At 35.9% G+C, this 23743-nt stretch overlaps 1 protein-coding gene across 1 annotated transcript in view; it reads left to right on the top strand.

Annotated features, from left to right (window-relative positions):
• The window catches only part of LOC127424478 (voltage-dependent R-type calcium channel subunit alpha-1E-like), a 171280-nt gene that overhangs the window by 119171 nt on the left and 28366 nt on the right, over positions 1-23743 (top strand). Inside the window, exons 16-30 of the mRNA XM_051669745.1 lie at positions 3266-3335; positions 3664-3781; positions 4473-4540; positions 4627-4718; positions 11699-12517; positions 13267-13532; positions 14327-14438; positions 14558-14687; positions 16583-16642; positions 17465-17571; positions 18031-18042; positions 18191-18287; positions 19414-19574; positions 19758-19892; positions 20316-20517. Of these exons, the coding sequence (XP_051525705.1) occupies positions 3266-3335; positions 3664-3781; positions 4473-4540; positions 4627-4718; positions 11699-12517; positions 13267-13532; positions 14327-14438; positions 14558-14687; positions 16583-16642; positions 17465-17571; positions 18031-18042; positions 18191-18287; positions 19414-19574; positions 19758-19892; positions 20316-20517 (2449 nt within the window). The remainder of the gene's footprint in view (positions 1-3265; positions 3336-3663; positions 3782-4472; positions 4541-4626; positions 4719-11698; positions 12518-13266; positions 13533-14326; positions 14439-14557; positions 14688-16582; positions 16643-17464; positions 17572-18030; positions 18043-18190; positions 18288-19413; positions 19575-19757; positions 19893-20315; positions 20518-23743) is intronic.

The following is a 23743-nucleotide window of genomic DNA, read 5'->3' as shown; positions in this document are numbered from 1 at the left end:
TTACATACAATACTCCCACAGTTAGCGCAAATACGGCCACTTGAATTTTGCACTGGCATGAAAATTGTGCTTCGAATTAGCGCCCTCATGAAAACTGGATAAGATGTAGCACACGGTTGTTGCACATATAGCCCTGTGCTTTGCGTACTCACGAAAATGCAGGCAAACTGCACTGCAAAAAATGATTTTGGGTAAGTAAATTTAGCAGAAAAAATGTAGTACTTTTTACTTGAATAAGTTAGTTCGAGCTTGAACTAACAAATATTAAGCAATTTCTACATCTGTACTCGGTTCAGTTATGTAAGAAGTAAAATCTTCTACTTATAAGTAAATATTACTTAATATTGTTTCAAGATTTGTGCTAATGTTCCCAGCATGCACCGGTGCATGAATAAGTAATGAGGTAGCATGATCCTGTCCTGTCTTATAACACTGTCATTGTTGTTGATTTTGTTGTCACATTTAGCAACTTGTTGTTTCATGATGTCTTGAGTTCGTTTTCTGTTCAAAATTACCAGTTTGTGCACAAAATGTATCCATTGATTGTTACCGTCATTGTGTGTTGTGCCTCAGGTGTTGAGGTCTGTGTGTACAGCTCACACACCTGTTATCAAACCAATGTTGTCTTAAGAAAACGTGCACTCAGCCTCATTGGGCTATTTGAATTATGTCTTGAATGATAGCATTGAATGATAATTATGTATACATTTGAATGTCATCGAGAGCCGCATTAGATTTTAAAGTGAAATTTTCTCAATGAACAAAGATTTTTTACATAAAATTTACTCAACGAATAAAGATTTTTAAGTAAAATGTACTCATGTATTCATTGCTTATTACATTCTAAAGCTAAGTAGATTTTACTTATAAAACCTGTGTGCAAAAACTTGCAAAAGAAAAATTTAATAAATCTTACATGCTGTTTTTTAGTGGTTGGTTTTTTCCACATGTCGATCAGACGGCTACTCACCGGTTCTATTTGAGGAAAACACTGAGAAATCAGGTTTGATAGATTATTTAAATCTAATCATACAGCAATTATTGAAAATACGAAAAAACTTAGTAAAAGTAATTTTATCCATGATTTTATTTAGTTTTCGTTCATATTGTAGAGCACATTTATAGTTTTAATTTAGATTTTTTTTTTTTTAAACCAAGAAGTTTAGTTAACGAAAATATTTTTTTTTTCACTGCTAGTTTTCATCTTAGTAATCGTTTTCATTAACGATAATAAATTTGTCTGGCTCCGCTCATGCATTTTTAAAGTTTTTATTATTTTTTACTTACCAAAGAGGTTAGTCTTTGTCACATTTGGATACTCTGTTGGTCTAAGTCATCAGTATTTGTGGCATATGTTGATTAACACAAAAATAATTTTGACTCATCCCTTCTTTTCTTTCAAGAAATCAAAAATTGAGGTTACATTGAGGCACTTACAATAGAAGTGAATGGGGCCAATTTCTGGAGGGTTTAAAGGCAGAAATGTGCCTTATTAATTTTATATAAACATTTAAATTCAATCTTCTATTAAAACTTATGTATTATTTGAGCTGTAAAGTTGTTTAAATCGTCATTTTTGCAGTAGTTTTAGGATTTTAGGTTTATTGACATTACATCGTCATGGCAACAACATTATAAAATTGGCTTTAACTTAACACAGAAAAGGTTAGTAAGATATTTTTGTCACACTAAAATCATGTTAACACATATTGTTTATGTCTTGTGGCTATACTTTTGAAACAGTGATTAACTTAACGTTTGGCCTCATTCACTTTCATTGTAAGTGCCTCACTAGAACCCCAAGTCAAAATAATCTTTTGTGGTAATCAGCATTGTGCCACAAATGCTGTCGATTCAGCTTAACCTGTACTGAACCCCGAATATGTTTTTAAGCCATATGAAAACGCAGGTCAGATTTAGCCAAACTTGATCTTTGGTTCACAGCGAAAGGCAGAAGTTCTTTACATGTGCTTGCATGTCCAGCATCCACACTCTCATGTTCTTACATTCAGTTCAGTGACTTTATTATCCACAATGTGGAAATTTGTCTTCGGCTTCACCATAGACAATATAAACACTAACACATCACATAAAACAGCATAGAAAAAACATAAACAAATATGATCCATTAAAAGGATACCCTCTGCAGGCATATTCAAATACCCACCCACATATCTACACACATATACAGCTAGACATTTAATAGTCTGACATTCTTGATAGCCCACAGTTGCCTAAAACGCCTCCCTGAGGGTAATATCTTAAAGTGACTGTGTAGAGGATGGGTAAGATCCTCTATAATCACCAAAGCTTTTTGTTTTACTTTGGATATATATATATATATATATATATATAGACAGACAGACAGATAGACAGATAGATAGATAGATATATAGAAAGATAGATATTGTTTAGTTGCCCCTGTGACTTACCTACAATTTTACTTGCTACATTAACAATTTTAGACAACTTTGCTTTGTTTTTTACGCTCAGGTTTCCGTACCATATGGTCATATTGAAAGACATAATGCTTTCCATGAGGTTCTTGTAAACCATTTCTAAAATGTCTTTACTTACACCAGAGTGGTTTATCCTCCTAATAAGATGCAGTCTCTGCATTGCTTTTTTAAAAACTTAATCTGTATTCTCAGTAAAATTAAGATGACTATCTATAAATGTTCCCAGATATTTAAAATTACAAACTAATTCTACAGGGTGTGCACCAAGTTTTAAAGGTTCTACTTGTTCAGAGATTTCCTGCTTCTTACTTGTAACAACTAATTATTTGGTTTTATTTACATTAATCTCAAGTGCACTCAACCGACACCAGTTCTGGAGGGAATTTACGTGGTTATGTGATACATTACATATATGAATGAAAGTGAATGAAACAAAATAATACTCTTGTGGAAGTGATCTGGTGATTGCGATTGCCAGGGGCGACAAAGAATTGTGTATGGCCGGCTTGCCATACCTTTATGTCACATGCAATAACACTATAAAATCATCAGTCAACTGCTTCGCTTTTGACTCAACAATAAAGTGTACCAATCCACCAGACCACTGGCAACAAATTTCATGCTAAAATGCAATACTTGGAGTGCAACCATAACTCTATGTGACAGGTGTTCAAAAACAAAAGAAGATTGATCAGGTTCTCCATTCAGTGAAAAGCAAATCATGTATTATTCAGGAACCTGGTCAGACTCATATTCAATAAATTGGCTTGCATACAGATGACACATTTTCTTTTTTCTCTCCACAGGTTTATTTTTGAAGACTACACACCCACTAATTTTGACACTTTTCCAGCAGCTATCATGACAGTGTTTCAAGTAAGACTTAAACCAGTTATTGTCTGAGTATAATGCATGACTCATATATGTCTTAGTAAAATATGACTAAGAAGAAGGACAGCTAATGAATTATGCAAAAAGTTTATTGCATTAATTTAGATTCAGATAGGAAATTAGGACTAGAGCACAGTATTACTATTCAACTACTTTGTAAATGAATATGCCTGTTTGTCACAAATCGGACTCCATGTCTTCTAGTTCTTAATTATGTAGTAAATACAAGAAATTGCAGTGGTGCAGCACAAACAAAAAATCTTTAATATACCCTGAAATGTAAATAATAGTAATAAATTCACTTTCCTTGTAGATTCTCACTGGTGAGGACTGGAATGAAGTCATGTACAATGGCATACGGTCTCAAGGTGGTGTTAAGTCAGGGATGTGGTCGTCTGTCTACTTCATTGTCCTGACTCTGTTTGGAAATTGTATCCTTAATGATTTTAATGAATGTCTCAATTAAATTATTATTATTATTATAATTATTATTATTATTTGTTTGTTTAAAAAAATCAATTAATGTTCTTTAAAGCTTCACATAAGTTACCTATTATTATTATTATTATTATTATTATTATTATTATTATTTTAAAGAACAAAATAATTGGAGTTTTGTGGCTTTTAGTCCATGTATATTGGTTTTGAGACCATTTAAATGATAGTGTAATCCTAAATATTGACAAAATTCCCTTTTAGCAGATAATTTCATTACAAATTGACAGCATCTCTCTTCCAGGAAAACTGACCAATAAAATATGTATAATGCACAATGCAAAATATAAATAATGCTTACACTCAGGACCTTATTAAAATGTTCATCCAAAAGTGCTCTCTGGAATTAGAATGTCTTCTTCCCCTAATATGTAGCACATCATAGTTCATGGCTGTGATGTAAACTAAAGGCTTTTGCCAATTAAAAAAAGACCCCTCTGATATGTCCAGCCCCAACTTCCTATTTCAATTGGAAATCTTTAAATTAGAAAAGAAGACTGCTCTCGTCAAGCGGTGTCTTGGCATCTTTAAGCTCTCTTCTGGATTATTAATATGCTTAGTTTACAGTGTGTGATTATTGCTGCATAGTTCTTTGTTTTGAGTCAAAATCCTTGACAAAGTTGTCAGATACACTTCTCAATGTCTTCTTAGCTATCGCTGTCGACAACTTGGCCAATGCCCAGGAGCTTACAAAGGTATATCCAGCTCAAAGTTCTTTAAATTTCACAAACTAAAAGTTAAGTATTGCGTTTGAATGATACATAGCCTTGCTATTCCAAAGGACGAAGAGGAGGAAGAGGCTGCATTCAATCAGAAACATGCTCTGCAGAAAGCCAAAGGGGTTGGGCCCATGTCCTCGTTTATGTCCTCAGAGTAAGTAAAGCAAGTACATCCTCACCTGTTATGTTCGTTCTCTCACAGAGATGCTAACTAATACTACTAACAGCAGTCTCTTGTCTGTAAGTTTTATTTTAGGCTGGATTCAAATGTTTTGGAGAAATCGAAATTGGCATGGTTGCCAACCTACCTGTAGGAATTTCCAGCTTTAATATCTGTCCAAATTGACCTAGGTGCACAAGCATTGTTGTAAGGTTGCCACAGTATGTAAATACTTGAAGTCTTTGGTTCTTCAGATAATTCTTTCACTCTATTCCCTTGAAGTCAAGAAGTGGATCTCATGTGTACCAGAAACAATGACTCAAATTAAGCTGCACAAGATTTAATGGCCTGCAGATTTTAGCTGAAAGATAGGAATGTAGCAACTAGCATTTCAACTTTCAGGCTTTTACAGCTAGTTTAAAAAAGACAGATCAAGACAATTACTTGGCTAACAAAATTGTTAAAGTGTGCTTACCATCACTGTGGGTTGTACACAATGTCCTCTTTGATATATTGAATTATGATTTTGGGGGGCCCTTTATTCTTAAAGCACGATAAGATGCTTCAAAATCAACAGCAAGTTGTCATAGCAACCGGCAGGCTTCCCAGCCTACTCAGGGATGAGTCTATTATGTTGTCATAGAGACAGCTTCGTTGCCATTAAAAGGAGAATATTTAATGCCTTTAAATCGGTCAGCCTGGATTTACATATATTATATTTTGTAAGAACAGTGGAGTGCCTTCTAGCTCGCCTTAAATATACTGTAAGCAATTTTTTTCATGGAAAAGTATGCATAAAATTGTCCTACTCTCTTAAAGATATTAATGAAATAAGTGTCCTGAGATATCTCACCAGTCTCTGTGACAGCTGTAGACTTTGTAAAAAAACAAAAAAACAAAATGGGTTTGCGAGCTGCGGACATTAACGCTTTTCACCAGTCAATCATTTTGCTCGTTCTCATAGTGGTTGTATTTTAAGCAGATTATTGAGGCTATGATTCATAATGTTTGTCAGTTGGGGGCACTATTGTGCCACTTTTGAATTTGACAGCCACAGTGAAAAACAATGCTACTATTTTGCTCGGTTTTGGTCTCAAAATTATCTATGGAGGTTTTGGAATGAGGGGACTGGCTAATTCAATGGCTCAGTCACGTGATCGCCTCAGAATGCTAAAATCGCTTACAGCACCTTTAATCTCAAAACATAACAGAGAATCAGTAACCAAATGGCTAAAAAGATTAACCATATATTTTCCATTATCTGAGTTTTTACTTAAAAGCATACACAGATGCACCTTCCTATATTTTTGGGAACTTAAAGGGATAGTTCAACCAAAAATGAAAATTCCATCATTGTTTGCTCACCCTCATGTTGTTCCAAACTTGTTGTTGTTATGACTTCATATCCTACATGGAACACAAAAAAGAGATATTAGGCAGAAAATCAGTTACCATTTATTTTCATTGCATCGTTTTACCAAACAATGAAAGTGACTAAATGTGACCAAACATTCTGCCTAACTCCCTTCATGTTCTAAGAAAGACAATCATACTGGTTTGGAACAGCATGTGGGTGAGTAAATAATGACAGAATTTTCAGTTTTGGGTGAACCATCCCTTTAACACTGCATGGATGTGATGCGAGATACCTGGAATTGAGCATGTGCAAGTTTGGGATGACAGTCTAGTGTGTTTTTGGCGTGACATTCCACTCACCTTTACATCTCTTGATTGATCATAGATGCTTTGGAAGCTCATGTAGGCCCATTTTTGCTTCTCTTTTTCCTTGACATAGCATAATGCAGATACGTACATATTGCGGTCACTGTAGAACTTTGTGTTTTTTGTATGATGATTTGAGTGCACATGCAAATAAGCTGTTTCATGTTGGAGGGGAAATTTGGAGGTCTATAGACCCAGTTGCAGCATGTTCTGTGGCCAGAAAGGAAAATAAAATAGTTTAGTAAGCTAAGCCAAAATGAAGTTGTCAGTCAAGAAATGTAAAAGGTTTTCAAAATTTGACAACTGTCTCTATGCCCTATACAGTGTTTATTTACTTATTTATTTATTTGGGCATGCTCACAATTTACAATACCTAATAACCTAATTAGGTTACAGTACCTAGTAAGAGGCTATGTCATTATAGAACAATTAATAAAGGAATCATTCACTCACCCTCATGTTGTTCCAGACTCGTATGACTCTCTTTCTTCATTGAAACACAAAATAATTATTATTATTATTTTGTGCAATTACAGTTAATGGGGAATAGAGCTATAAAACCTCAAAAAGGACATAAAAACACTATTTAAAAAAAAAAAAATGTAATCTTGACAAATCTAGCTCTCCATACAGATGTTTGTATCAATGTCCCATTCGTGCAAAAATCATTCAGAGTGGTTTTGTTCAACCGGATAAATTGATTAATTTAAAACATCCAAATCAGCAGAATTATTCTTTCATGAATCTTACATTGCTACTTCTATCATGAACACCCCAAGGAAATCTAGGTGGATGTCAAGATTTTCAGTGAATAACAACTTAAATATCAGTCTTTTTCTCATGTAAAGTTATCAGATGACTTCAGATGATGGCACATGATTTATATGGACCACTTTTGTGATATTATGATTCTGTTGCATCATTTTTAAAGCTTAATAGCTCTAGTCCACATTGATTGTAGTTGCTTGGAAAAGAGCGGGCAGTACATTTTTCAAAATTTCTTCTGGGCTATAATCACATAGGCCAAAAGAAAAATCTGATTTGACTGAAATCCATTTATGTTTTTGTAGTGTAAAAATGCATAAAATAAAATATTTTACAAGCCTTATCAAACAACATTCATAGGTGGTTTAAAATCTGATTAAAATCCTATTTTTAAAGTGTTTCAGTCTGAATGGTCAGATCGGATTTCATGTGGGTTTTTTTTCATCATTTGTTGTGCCTAGTGGGTCGTTACATCAGGTTTTGTTACAAGAAGCCATTTAGTGTGTTCCAAATGGCATGAATGTTTTATTACACCTTACAGCCCTCTGAAACTGTCACAAACTGTCCGACCCTTTGAGAATTTTTCCACTTCAGTATGTGAAACAAAGCCTTCAATACGGTACTGCCTGCTAAATTACGGGACAATAGGCGTTCCATACGGGACATCATAACTTTGGCCAAAATACGGGATGTCCCGGTTAAGCAGGAGAATTGTCAACCCTAGCAGCAACAAACATTGCATATGCCACCTTTCTCATGTTTTAAGCCATTGTCAGTGATTATTGTGTTCTTATTTGGTGACTCCCCTCGTGAAAAACATAATCAATGGCAAAATATCCATTGCCAAAGTCTCACGCATGGTGAACCTACACAAGTTGCATCATTACTATGACAACTAATGTGAATGTGCTAGCAAAAGCAACTGCAGTCTGAACAGAAAAAAATCTGAAATGGCTACATATAACATGCAGTTTGTACAGTCAGGCTAAAAAAATCTGATTTGAGAAAACATCTGATTTTCCCAGCAGTGTGAACAAAGCCCTTTTGTTTTCCGCAGAAGAAAGGAAGTCATACGGGTTTAAAATGAGAAAAGAGTGATTAAATTATTCAGAATTTTTATTTTTTGGGGTAAAAATTTATATAATACATGCCTGCATGACAAATACTGAAATCAAACCCCAAAAAATATGTTCTATATGAGGCACTGCAGACATGCCTTTGTCAGAACACCTCGGGATGATGTAAATACCACAGGATCTCTTCTCTACTGCATTTTGGGAGATAATGTGAGAGCCGGTCGCACTTTGTCAGTGAACTCAGACTGGAAATTGTGGCTTGTGGCATTTGGATCTTGCATGTTTACTTCAAAGTTAAACAAAAGAGGTTGCAGCATGTCCGAAACTGCTTGAAAAACTCTGGAAAATGAATGCATGTCTACAGTTAGCATGACAGTTATGGGTGTCTTCCCTGAGAAATGCATATGTTTGACTGGTAGACTACAAAAGAAATGATTCAGAGTGCTTTCTCTTTCTCTAAAAATGTGTGCTTATGCATATGGACTCCATTTATATATGTTTATATCTGTGCCATGTTTCTTACTGTCTTAACATTCCAAAAAAGTTCAAAAATACTGTATTTGTTGCTTCTGATCTAATATATCTACCATCATGTTGTCATGTGACGCTTTGCTGCCATGCTACACAGTCCAAAACATTTGATACTATTGTTAAATACAGCGAAAGTGTAATGTAAAATGTAATAAATGTTGTTAACACCATGTCCCAACCAGGCGTGATGCAATAAAACGACAAGTGATTCAAAATAACTTCCATGTTAATCAGACTTTTCGTCCTTACAAGATGCGACCGGGACTAGCAACTACAGGGCATTTTGTTAGTTGCTTGGATTCTATTTCTGCTGGGTAGTCCCACACACTGTGAAATTGGTCCAAGATCCAGCTCCTCTACTGTGCATTAAACATCAAACATCTTCTGATTGGCTGTGATTGTGTCACATAGCAATTGATTGTTGCTTGGAAAACCTGTACATATCAGGGAATCAGGGAACTTTATCCTAGGCCTGGAGAAGTCATGGAAACGGTTAAAATCTTAAAAATCATGGATTTTATTTTTGGCAATAAAAGTTTATCTAGTTAGACTCTGCTCTAAAATATTTCATTGGCTTGATATTGCCCTTGTGTAGAGTAAAACTTACACGCAAGCTGTAGTGATGTCCAATTTGTGAGCAAATTATTCTTATGAGTCTGATCTTTTCAATGTATCTGTCAAACCCTTTCTCAGATTATTTGAATTAAGTCAAAATTATTTTTAAAAAGTCTTATCCAGTAATCACAAATGTGTGGAAAGTTTATGGAAAAGTCATAGAAATCCATTGATCAAAAAGACTGAGAACCCTGTAATTAGGGCACGGTGTTCATTGGCACATAGAGTACCAAACCCCCTAAAAATATGTTTGTCTAGATTTTTGTCCTTGATTTTTTTGGGCTGTGATGCTTGGCTTGTTTTGTCCTTGTTCTTGAAAGCACTAATGTCTTGTTTTCAACCAATCGCTCATTGATTACACGGACCACACAAGAGTACAAGTGCCAGTAAGTAATAGTCTGTTTATTCCAATTTTAACATTCTGCACTGCCTAATTTTCCTATCTCTGTGAAGTTTTCTGTTCTGCCATCTTTATCTAAAGTCTGATTTCACATTTTCATATCTGATCTTTGGTTGGCATTTGATTTGTCAGTTTCCTACAATAATATTTCTTGCACTCGTTACAAGTTTCACTGTTTTGTTTTTCACTTTGATATCGCAACTCTATCCAGTTTCCATCTCTGCTATCCTAACCAGCTGGACCATGAATTCCAGTCACAAAGAAACAGTCACAGAAACTAAATTTCTGACCTTATTTACCAAATGTACTTGTTACAGATGCATACATTTATTATTAAGATATTGACCACAGATATTTAATTTTAATTGGTGCAAAACCTCACTTTAGGTAATTTCTACCCTGCTGAATGGACCTTCATACCTGGTCACCATCATGTTATGCTTTGGACTCTGGTCCCCAGCATGTTCTGCTTAACCAGTAAAATATCCTTGGGCATCAAGCTTTTAAAAACAGTGGACTTCAATTAAATTCAGATCATTCAATGGTCTAATCCAGTGGTCTCAACTGGTGGGTTGAGACAAAGAAATGGGTAACGATGTTTGTTCTAATAAGGTTATGAACAGTGGGGAAAAATTCAAGCTAAAGGTAAATAATAAAATGCAACTTACAATATTATCGTGTAAGGGTAGCACATTAATTAGGCATATCAACTCTTACAAGGGAGGTGGAAACGCTTTCCATTTCTTTTGTTGTTGATGTCAAAAGAAAATACATTAACTGTGAGTGTGTTGGTTTGTGACAACTACAGTGTTTTGTGTAGAAAATTATTGCCTTCTTACAGTATTAAACTGAAATTCAAGAGACATTTAGAAACCAAATGCTCAAATTATAAAGACATGTACAATAAAAAGTCATTTTTCATATTCAGTCTACTGTATATCATGTTAATTTTGCATACTGTTGGCAGTTCATGGCTTTAATATTAATTGTAATTGTTTGATTTTAAAAGAATATTCCGGGTTCGAAACAAGTTAAGCTCAATCGACAGCATTTGTGGCATAATGCTGATTACCACGAAAATTATTTTTGACTCATCCTTCCTTTTCTTTTAAAAACAGTGGAAGTAAATGGGGCCAATTTTTGGAGGGTTTAAAGGCAGAAGTGTGAAACTTATAATTTTAGAAAAGCACTTACATTAATTCTTCTGTTAAAACTCATGTATTATTTGAGCTATAAAGTTGTTTAAATTGTAATTTCAACAGTCATTTTTGGGTTTGTTGACATTACATTGTCATGGCAATGAAGTTGTAAACTTGGATATAACTTTACAAAGAAAAGATTAGTAAGTAAATTTATCATACTAAAATCATGTTTACACACATATTGTTTATGTCTTGTGGGAATACTTTTGAAAAATGAGTATTTTAATGTTAAAAAATTGGCCCCCATTCACTTCCATTGTAAGTGCCTCACTGTAACCCAGATTTTTTTTTAAGAAAACGAGGGGCAAGTCAAGATGAATTTTTGTGGTAATCAGTATTATGCCACAAATGCTGTAGATTGATCTTAACTTGTATTGAACTGGAATATTCCTTTAATGACATTTTCCTTTTCTTCTGTACAAAAAAACAAAGCAAAAATATTTTTTTGTATTGAGTTGGGTCATGAAGCAGAACAGTTGGGTACCACTGGTCTAAGCTGGTCTTTTCAGTAGAGTAGAAAGGGTTTTGTTGTTTCACTGTTTACCAATGAAATTGTACATAGTAATGATTATTGTGTAATGTAAACAATGGTTATGGCATGACTGTTGAAATTCATTGTTTGTCATCCTGGCTTATTGTGTGTCCTTTCTTTTTTCTTGTCAGGAGGAGGAGGAGGCCCTACCTGTATAGGAAGCGTGCAATTCACCGGAGCCGCGCGGCCTACTCCTTTGAAGATTCTGAGAGCCTCGCTGATGCTCCTCCACTCAATGCTTCTAACTCTTTCATGTCCAGGAGAGAGAGGAGGAGAAGGTTGACCATGTCAGTCTGGGAGCAGAGGACCAGCCAGCTGCGGCGACACAGGCAGATGTCCAGCCGCGAGATCCTTTTCAGCAGCCCGAGCGAGGAGCACGATGGACCACCCGGCTGCCACCACCGGAAGCCTGGGATTTCCCCGTCTGACAGCAAGCGTGGAGCCATTGAGACCACAACAACCACCACCATGCTGGAGGCCACCTTAGAGCCTCCCATGCCTATGGACATGCCCATGGATGAACAAGCTTTGTCCATCCCTATTCCGGAACCGCCTTTGGCTATTCCAATACCGGAGCCTCCCATGCCTGTGGACATATCCCTCCCTGAGCCTCCAGTAACGCTAAATCTACCCCTAACAGAGCCGTCTGAATCAAAAACCTCAACAGAGGACACCAATAACCATTGCCCCAGACTGAAGGGGAATAGGCGACAGCGAGCGGTGCGCAAGTACAGGCCTCCTGCGATGGGGGACACGCTGACCCCTGATATGGGGCCCAGGCCCAGGCGGCCACGCCACCACGATCCACAACTAGACACTAGGGGAAAGGAAGCACAACAAGGAGATGGTGGTGTTGACAGCCGAGAACAGAGGCTCGGGAATGAGGGAGAAGAGAAGGAGTCAAAGAATGATGGAGAGATCAGTTCAGACAACAGAGTGATTGATCATAGGTGATGCAAAGCTATTTACATGTTTTTTTTTTTTTTTTATGCACTTTGAAGAATATAGACAATTTAACAATTTAAGTAGGGGATGATTAGGAGATCATAAAGTATTTACAAATATTACAAATAAAAGGCACCAGCTTTATGTAAATAAACAAACAAAGGGCAATAACTGGTTTATAGGAATATAGTTCCTGGAAGAGTTGGAGGCAATGCACTAGAAGTAATAGGTACTATGTAATTACTTAAGTAGTTACAAGAAAAAGTAAAACAATTTTTTTTTTAATTTACTCAATAAAAAAACTTTTTTTTTTTTTTTTAAAGTAAACACTACCAAATGCAATTGTAAACCTACATCTTGCCTATAACTAGTTCACAAAGGCCTGAGCAGCGCATCTGACATGACTCTACACTACATTCGAGTGGCTCCCACTCCCACTACGTTGGGATGTCAAACATTTGTCCACAAAAAATCACACTTTGAACTTAAAGCTGAAGTGTGTAATTTGTACGCCACTAGCATCACCAAACGAAATTGCAAAAATAATGATTTTTTTCAAACAGGTTTCCCGACCACTCACCCTGTATTTCATTGGTTGGACAAACAGATAGTCCTGCCCCAAACATAATTTTGCTGTGGCAGGCTGATTATAATGCTTAAGAATGTTTGTTTGTTTGTTTTTGCATAGTGCACAAAATTCCTTGTTGAGAGTCTGGAGAGAGAAATGCTCCCATTAACATCTCCCCTTCTACAGGCAGAACAAACCAGACTGCTCTGAATCCTCAGAGCCTAAACCACCCGTCAATTCCCCCCCCAAAATCCAGCCCCAGGACTCAGAACCTGCAACACTACATCTCACTGACAACACACTCCAGAAGTCCCCACAGGCCACTAAGAGTGCCGGTGAGACAGAAAATAACAACCATGGATCCTTGAACCAGGATAAGTCCTCCCTCAACACCAGCATCGTCATAGAAGTGACAGACACTCAGCCATCCATGGAGTTGACCTCGATAACGGGTTTGAGACTCCCTGCACCCCTGATAACCCTCCTGATAACACCAGTTTAGACCAGCATGAATTTCCATGCTCCTTCAGACAGTTTGAAGGTCTAGCTGATGGGCCAGCAGAGCCATGCTTTTCACTAGCAAAAATTGTCAACCACCTTCACCAGGAAGGCCATGCTGGTTGACCATTTTTGTTGGTGAACAGCATGGCTCTGCTAGTCCAAGGTAATCTTGCATGTTAATTTAGTTAAAGGTGGGTTTTTTTTCTCTACTGCTACAGATATTACTGAAGTAGTAAACAGCATAAAAGGAGTCATGGGGCAGCCAGTCAGAAAACTAACCAATCACAAATGCTCTATGCCTGTCAGTCATTTTGAGTGTTCAGTTTTGTTGACAGAGGTGAGCGAGTGGTTGAAGTAAACAAAATGATGTAAGTTAGCAAAATGGATGCAATTGCTTATAGCACATTTAAGCCTATTTAAAATCCACGTGGAAAAAACAGCAATCAAGAAACATGCATGTGACCAGCAGTGCCGGCCTTTTCAGCAGGGAAACTGCACAAATTATTTTAAAAGTTACTTAGGTTGTTTTAGTCGATTAGGGTAAATAGCATAAGCTTTTTCGTATCTGTATACATTTTACAACTACAATGCAGAACTATCTTACACAGGTAGTGTATTATGAGTTGCTTGTTAGTGAAATGTTAGTTAAATGTAATGGAGGTTGTAAGCCTGGTGAGTCATACTGAGTTTATCATATAAATCCTATGAAATCCAGATTTTTAATACAAATACCTGTATTTTACAGGTAATAGCAAAGATGTGGAGGCCTCAAAGTCAGAGAAAGAAGAAGAGGAAACCCCAAATGCACCCAAAGGCCCTCCACCTGTCAGCATGTTAATTTTCAAACCCAACAACCCGTAAGGCTAGGCGTTTGTTGAGCCACAGCTGTATTCTGTATTTTATAGATTTGTTCGCACTTCATCTGTCTGTCTTTCTCTCTTTCTCTCTATCTCACTCTTCCTCATCTCTTCTACAGGGTCCGCAGGGTCTGTCACTACATTGTCAATCTTCGCTATTTCGAAATGTCAATCCTTCTTGTGATTGCTGCCAGCAGCATTGCCTTGGCTGCCGAAGACCCCGTCAACACAAATTCAGAAAGGAACAAAGTAAGAATATCCCTCCACTAGTCAGTCTACAATTGACAGTATTTGTGGATGCAACGACCATTTGCAAAACATTTGTTAATTGAAAATCAAAACTCACATAAAAATATTACTTCTATTTTTAATACTAATGATATTATTATTTATGTAGCATAAAAATGAGTGTGTATCTTAAGCTTCAAAGGTGAAAATTTTACTTTTTAAGGATTTTTTTTTTCTAGGTTGTTGGGGCATTTGATATAACTATAACGGTAACACTTTACAATAAGGTTCCATTCATTAACATTAGTTAACAACATAAGTTAACATTACTGTTACTGTTACTGTTACTGTTAATTAAAATATATACTAATACATTTGTAAACATTAGTTAATGTACTATGAACTAACATGAACTAACAATGAACAATTGTATTGTATTAACTAACATTAACAAGATTTATAAATTCTGTAAAAAATATATTGTTAATTGTTACTTCATGTTAACTGATGTTGTTAACTAATGTTAGCAAATGGAACCTTATTGTAAAGTGTTACCACTATAACTTTAAAAGTTGTTAAATGATTGATTATTTTCTATGATTCTAATTAAATAAATAATAAAAGCATGGCTCTATAATAATTGCTTTTTAATGTTAAATGGCTAAAATTAAATAATTTATTCCTAGAAATTACGACTTTACATTTAATAGAGGTATCAGCATTAGTATTGATATCAGTGATACTGACCTTGAGAATACTTTGGTATCAGATAAAACTGATGAAAATAAGTCACTAATTCTTGAACATTCTAAAGTACACTTGCATTAATATTTTATTAATTGCATCTAAAGAACCTTACGCCATGCACACACTAACATGTTTTTGTTTGAAAATGCATTGATTCGCTACGTTTACACCTCTTATCCACACTAGAACTCTGTTTTCCTCCAGCTAAATAGAGACTTTTGAAAATACTCTCCGTAACAACTTACTTTGCAAAATGATGTCATTACAAATAAAAACTGAGTTTTCAAACTGATTGGTGTGGACGTGGCATTTGAAACAACGTTTAGTATCTTCACATGTTTTTTTTTTTACCCATTGCATTCATAATAAAATTCTCAATAGGTGGATATTGCATAATAATGAACGCTTATATATTACTTCTACACATTATGATAATGACACAATCTTATGTCAAACACTCACATCACAATTTGCGTTTTTTTCTTTTAATATTAATATGTACTCCTCAGATTCGCACAGAATTATGTAATTTCACTACAAATGCAACATCTGTTAATTGTTCTGTATGCAGAATAAAGGAAAAGGGGAATTTATATCTTTCTGATTGTCTGATGTTTTTTTTTTTTTTTTTTTTGGCAACAAATCAAACAGAAAGCCAAAACAATCAGGATCCAGGCGTGTTTGAGTTCTGTTGGTCCTGATGATGTTCCCTGAGGTTCATGAAGTGTTTGGAATTGTTTGCAAGCTAATAGAATGATATTTTAGTTGCAGGTTTTACATTTCCCTAGTGTAAGCGCACCAGCTGTATAAATCACAACAGCTAATTACAGGCTAAGACTGTTACAGTAAGAGTTGATGTGATCTTGTATGCATGTAAATTAATTATGTGAACTGTACTGTCGATTCAACGAATGCCAAGAAACCTCTACATTACAAACTTGGGTACATCACTCTCCATTCAGTGTGAGTAATATCACTTCTGTGATGTCATCAGTACATCCATCATGGGATCATGAGAATAGCAACATGCTCTCTTGTTCACTTGTTCAAATTTAGCAATCAATGACAAACAACATTAATATCTAAATCTCTGGTATGCTGTTTTCTCACTATGCCTGTTTGCCAATACCAAAGGAATATGATTCTTGTTTTTTTATTGTGCTCAACAGGTGCTCCGCTATTTCGATTATGTATTCACTGGCGTCTTCACATTTGAAATGATAATCAAGGTGAGTGAGTTTCCTGGTTTATACTAGGGGTTTGGTTTCCTTTATGTTCATGTATAAAGAACCAGTTTAAACTGTACGAGGCATACAGAGAGAGATAGAGTATTACAGAGAAAGGAGAAGGACACAGGAGGTATGAGAGCAAAATAAGAAACAAAAATCCACCTCTTACCATGCAATACAAACATGGAGTGACTATTTGCACCCTAATAGTCTGATGGAGTCAGACAAAGGTATGAAAAAACAATTGCTTTTTGGAGATATGGAGCCTGGAGATACATATAATTTTAATTTTAATTTTTATTATATTTTAGATTAATAGTAAAGTTCTAGTAAATAGTAAAGTCTATGTAAACTAGTGTAGTTTATATTGGTCTACTTAACTAACTTCAAGTGTTTAGGCATAAGTCTTTGGATCAAAGATTTTTTTTTTTTTAAAGATAATGATAAACTCTAGAGAAATATATATATATATATATAATTTTATTTTATTTTTTTATTTTTTTACTAATTAGAACAGTACGTTACTGCACAAAATACCAATATATACTATATAAATAGTTATTGTTTATACTGGGTAGCATCTGCCACTATTTACACCTGGGACCAAATGACATGCAAATATAATAAGCTAATTGTTATTATTACTTTTGTATTATTATTATTATTATTTGGATAACAGGATCTACCAATATGATTGTAATACCCTGGTAATTTTCTGCTCGGCTCAAGAGAATTGCCTAGTCCTGTAGTATCTAATAAAAAGATGTTAAATGGCTCATGAATGAAACCTTGTTATAGCTGGACTCCGTGTGTGTTTCTCAGATGATTGAACAGGGTTTGATTTTGCACGACGGCTCCTATTTCCGTGACCTGTGGAACATTTTGGACTTCATAGTTGTGGTGGGAGCTCTGGTGGCCTTTGCTCTTACGTGAGTCAAATCAACATGTGTGTATTAGTAAATAAAGGCATATCAAGTGTTGTTTTTTTGTTCAAAAAATAAAATGGGCTTTAAGCCCGAGTTCAACAGCTCGAACTCCTTTACATTTAAGATAATAAGCATCAGATTTCACTCTCAGTTAAGCAAGGATTCATCCTGTTGGTAAATCTGAAGCATTTGGATTCAGCTGTTTTAGCTGGATTGCTCAAATGTTTTGTTGTTCATTTACAAATTCCATTAATGACATGTAACAATGCCATGGGCTATGTGGGGGAAAACATTCAGACATTCCGAATTGTTCACATATATTGTTGTTAGTGGATGCTCTCTTTTCTCTGTTGTGAATGTAAAGCATTTGTGTCTTCATTGAGAAGTTCTTAAGTTCAGAAAGCCTGTCTGTTTCTCGTTTGTTTCTCTGTTGGTTTTCTTGTGGATTGTGGCTCACGGCAGGAATGTGATGGGGTAAAAACACTCTCTTGTGATTTTGTGCGACTGCCATGTGATGATGATGATGACGTGTTTGTGTGTGTGTGTGTGTGTGTGTATTTGAGAAATATGAAACAAAGGCCTTTAATCTGTGTTGAGTAATACATGTTTTTATTTTATTCAGGAGTAACACAGGACGAGACATAAAAACCATAAAATCACTGCGTGTGCTTAGAGTGCTGCGTCCTCTTAAAACTATTAAAAGACTTCCCAAACTCAAGGTATATGAATATGAAAACTGTATATTACCAACCAAAAATATCCATATAAAAATATATTGTTAAAATGTTAAATGGGTGCATATTCTAATTGTTTGTGATGTTTACATTTACATGTATTGTTATTCAAGGATTGTTTGCACCAAAAATAGTCATTTAAACTAGTAATTTAGTTTTAGATGACCATTGTTTACCCTCTCATTGTCCCTTAAAATTAAACAGTCTGCCTTTGCTACTGTAACTTTAAGAGTTCTTTATGTTAATGACCTCTGGTGTAATTGGCTAATCTCAGCATACCAGCATAGTTCACACTGTCATTCATACCTACCTACATACCTATCTATCTGTCTATCTATCTGTCTGTCTGTCTGTCTGACTGTCATCTTTACACAGAATTTTAAGCAGGCACAAACCAGCCTTAAATTGGCTGTGTAAAGACACCTTTTGTTTTATTGTGACTTTGAATCACAAGGTATGTTATTTGATTAGTCAGACAAAAAGTGTACCCTGTTCATTTGCAAGCGAATGAAGTCATGTGATCCCTGCAGTCAGCAAAGACAGCAGAATGAGGTGAAATAGGTGGTGAAACTGTCTTGCCTTGTGTAAAAAGATTGTGTCAGGATTTTGATTTCCCAAATCTCACACTTGGAAACTCTCTCTACAGACTAACTGAGCACTCACTATGTAAGGGTGTGTGTCTACATGTGTCTGTACATGTAAAAACGAGAAAGACATGATGTAAGGTATAGAGAAAAAGAAAGAGAGTGATGTGTGGAAAAAAAGTGGCAAAGTGTTAAAGTGTAAGAGACAGAAGGACAAGTGCTTTTCTGTCTCCAAGGATGATAAAGTGGAACAGATCTCATTAGAGACTTCAGAGTTGCAAATATTTCAAATGGAAAGACTTTTTTTTACCACTTACCATTTGTACTGACCATCACAAGATTATCAATACACGCAGCAGTCACCTAAAACTATATTTTAATAATATAATCAAAGAATAGTCACATAATGCCACAGATTTAATGCTAATGTAACACCAGTTCTGCCAGATAGCAGGTGACGATTTTTAGACTTCTCTTGGTCTGACATGTACTCTTTGAATTCTAACACTTGTCTCAATGATTTACAGGCAGTGTTTGACTGTGTGGTCACATCACTGAAGAATGTCTTCAACATCCTCATTGTCTACAAGCTCTTTATGTTCATATTTGCCGTCATCGCTGTGCAGCTTTTCAAAGGGAAATTTTACTACTGTACTGACAGTTCCAAGGACACAGAGGAAGAGTGCAAGTAGGTGTCCATTAATCCTGCAGTGTAAATTATTTTCATGAGAGTAAAAATTTGTATTTAGCTGCTTAGACATTTCAAAGCTCAAAAGAACTTTTCTGATAATAGACATCAATTTTACATGTTTTGGGGAGATTCAGCCAGAAAATGAAAAATGACTACCTGTTTTCTCTGAATATTTTGTAGGGGCTACTACATTGACTATGACAAAGACAAGAAAAAAGAGAAGCGAGACTGGAAGAGACGTGATTTCCACTATGATAATGTCATCTGGGCCTTGCTCACTCTCTTCACTGTTTCTACTGGGGAGGGCTGGCCGCAGTAAGAGCAAACTTTAGTTTAGAACTCTTAAAGATTTTAGCAACCTCATTTCACACTTTATTATTGTCAAATTTATTAACCTCTCAATAAGAATAACATTCATACAGTACTAACACCTTTCTATATTATTAAGCTGTGTGTTATTTGCATGCTTGGTCTCTCACACTTAAGGCTTTACTATCTGAAAATAGTTAGATTTTTTTGTATTTTTTTCATTTTCTAAAGGAAACTTGGATGTGAATAATTTATTTTTGTTTTGAATGTGGTAAAACTCTTAAAGCTGTAGTTATTGCAGAAACTCTGATTGTTGGTTATAATACATAGAGTAAAACATGTTTAATACATATGTAAAGCACTGATCCATGTAAAAGTCATCAATTGTGCATAGTTCTGGCTATGAACAGGCTCTTGTTTGCATTGTAGAGTTCTGCAGCACTCTGTTGATGTGACCGAGGAGGACCGGGGTCCCAGCCAGGGCAACAGGATGGAGATGTCCATCTTCTATGTGATTTATTTCGTTGTGTTCCCCTTTTTCTTTGTAAATATATTTGTGGCTCTCATCATCATCACCTTTCAAGAGCAGGGCGATAAAATGATGGAGGAGTGCAGTCTGGAGAAAAACGAGGTAACCGATTATAAGTACAAAAGGCTGATTTTTTAAAAGAGATCAGACAAGGTCAACTTCACAATGTTTTCCAAATTTTGCATTCTAGCTACAGTATGTGAAGTTTTCAGTGGAGCGAAATAATGTTCCTAGTTCCTCATTTGTCATTTTTTTTATAGGAATAGTAACCCCAAAAGTGAAAATTCTGGCATAATTTACTCACCATAATGTGCTCCATACCCACATACTGTAACTTTTTTTTTTACTTTTGTGGAATGCAAAATAAGATGGCAGGCAGTATGTTAGTCTCAGTCACCGTTCAATTTCATTGCATCATTTTTTTTCTGTTCATTGAAAGTTAATGGTGACTGAGGTTTACATTCTGCCCTAACATCTCCTTTTATGTTTCATGGAAGAAAGAATGTCATACTGTATGGGTTTGGAGCAACATGAAAGTGAGTAAATGATGACAGAATTTTAATTTTCTGGTGAACAATCCCTTTCAGAAAATAACATAAATCCATTATATTTTTTACATGATGCATACAATCTATTTATGACAATTTTATAACCATTTTAATAACCCTAGATTATCATCAATATTGTCATATTGGCTCTCATGGGGTCTGTTCCAAAACTTAGTGAGCTACCTCGCTGTATCCTTCCTACATAGGCAGCTGTGTCCTTTGGCAGCATCCAAATGAAATAGAGCATTATGAGAGACCGATTTGGAAGGCTCTTCAGAGGCAGCAACTCCATGCATCATTCAAATAGTGCTCCTCACCCGCCGCGCGCAGGAGACTCAGCTCACAGCTGATTTCAATACAGATGGCGCAAGAGGAATAATGCAATACTCTAATGAGCATAATATAAACATAGCACATACATTTTGGGGAAAAATGTTGAAATGAAAATTAAAGTTACCTATTATTTTAAGCTGTCTTTTATCGGGAGTCATGTGACGCTATGCGAAGGTTGGTCGCTTAAAGTCGAGCTCCTTTTAAACTTTGCTACATTTATCCTTTTAAGCAATATTAACTGGTGAGAACTGTAATAGTTTGACCCTATCTGCTCCAGGGGTGCCATATCATGGCTGACTCTGCACTCTGACCCCAGCTTAGCTGGGATATGTGAAAAAAAGAATTTCACTGTATATGTGCAAATGTATAATGTGTGATAAATAAATAAAATTAATATTAAAAAAGGATGTTGGAAAATTCAAAATCATCAGCCTGTGGGGACATACAACTTACATTCTCACACGTCGGACACCTTGCAGGATCAGGATGGCAGAGGTCCAGTCGATGGTGGCTGCGAGCTTTGTGAAGTAGGTTGGGAGATCTCAAACATTTATGCAGCACTGATGAAAATCTCGACCAACTTGGAGGGCCTCGCAGAAATACTTTGAGCAATCACACCTATGGAGGCAAAACTTTTCACCCTGATTAAAAGAATGGACGATGTTGAAAAACAGGTAGAGTTTCTGGAGTTGGTCGAAAGAGAGTTACAGGCTAACCCGTCTGCTACCAAGGCTGATGTGGAACACGTGTGGGAAAAACTAGAGGATATGAAAAATCAGAGCAGGTGTAAAAATGTTCATTTCATTGGAATCACCGAGGGAAAGGAAGGTCAAGAGATGGTGAAGTTTTTGTACAGGTTTATTCCAAATTTGATCAACACAGCAGACCGCCTGTTCGAAATTGAGCATGCCCACAGAGTTTTTGGTCAGATTCCCGTGGCGGGTGACAGACCCCTATCTATGCTGGCAAGATTATTGCGGTCGGCTAACAGAGACTTTGTTCTACGAGCGGCGAAGAATAAAGGCAAGTTGTGCTGGGAGGACCACAACATCATGGTTTTTCCAGACTTTGCTAGATCGACTCAAGTTTTACATTCAAAGAGTGTAAAAAATTGCTTCATTAACAGAAGGGTTTTGCTAAGCTGAGAATTGACGCCAAGGGTGGTCGTAAGACTTTTACATGCCCACGACAAGCTATGGCCTTCATTAAATCAATGATGTGAGTGGGTAATTTTGCCTGCACTCGGTCAACAATACAGATTACACATTGTGCATTTTACTGATGCAGCCTGAGAGGGTATGTTATTCTGTTGGCTGCCCACTGACTCTCGCTCTACTCTTTTTTTTTTTTTCTCTCTTTCTCCCTTTATTAACTTTCTGTTGAGTTAATTTGTTCATATTGTGGGTTCGATGTGATTATTTACTAGGGCTTATTTTATGGAAAACCTTTTTGTGTAATTTAATGGCACAGTTTATGTTTAAAAAAAAAAAAACACCGGACTTGAGCAGTCTGGTAGCAATAGTGTTGCGGAAAATCTCGTGAGCGTGCATGGACCGTTGGATTTCCAGGGGATGGATGCCAGTTGGGACTGTTGTGTATTTTTTTTTTCTGTTCTGTGAGTTGTTCAGGATTTGATTGTTACATCAATGTTGGAAAGTGGTCTATATCTTTTTGCCTTGGGTACACAATTTATCTTTACATGTCAATATGTCACACTTTAATATATTAATATATCTTACATTTTAATATAAATGTTTCTCTCCACATGGAATGTTAATGGGCTGGGGCACCCTATAAAAAGAAGAAAGATTGTATCTTTCCTTAAGCTTAAAAATATAATATAGTGTTCCTTCAAGAAACACACCTTTCTTCACAGGAAGCTGAAAAACTTGGTAGGGCATGGGGTGGGCAGGTGTTTTGCAGTGCTGGTTTTAGTAAGAGCAGGGGAGTCATCACATTGATAAGTAAGTATTTACAATTCAAATGTCTCAAACAGATCAAAGATAATTTAGGAAGAGTCATTATTTTTTTGGCTGAAATACAGGGGCAAAACTTTATGCACCCAACGCTGATGATCAGAACTTTTTTATAGATCTTGAGGGGAAGCTACTGGGATCCTTCATAATATGGTTTTGGGTAGAGACTTCAATCTTTTAATGGATCCAGTCCTTGATCATATTGATGCAAAGGTGTGTAGACCATTTAGAGCAACGTTGACACTACAGAGGATGTGTAAAAATGTTGGTCTTACAGACATTTGGAGACTTCTGAACCCATCTGGGAGGGACTATGCCTTTTTTCATCTGTTCATAAGATTTACTCTAGAATATACACTACCGGTCAAAAGTTTTGAAACACTTACTCATTCTTTATTATAATTTTTTTTTTCACATTTAGAATAATAGTAAAGTCATCAGAACTATGGAATAACATAAATGGAACTATGG

The sequence above is a fragment of the Myxocyprinus asiaticus genome, chromosome 33 (genome assembly GCF_019703515.2).
Source record: "Myxocyprinus asiaticus isolate MX2 ecotype Aquarium Trade chromosome 33, UBuf_Myxa_2, whole genome shotgun sequence".
In the NCBI taxonomy this organism is placed as follows: Eukaryota; Metazoa; Chordata; class Actinopteri; order Cypriniformes; family Catostomidae; genus Myxocyprinus; species Myxocyprinus asiaticus.
Note: the sequence above shows the minus strand (reverse complement) of the source record. Positions and strands in the feature narration are given on the sequence as shown.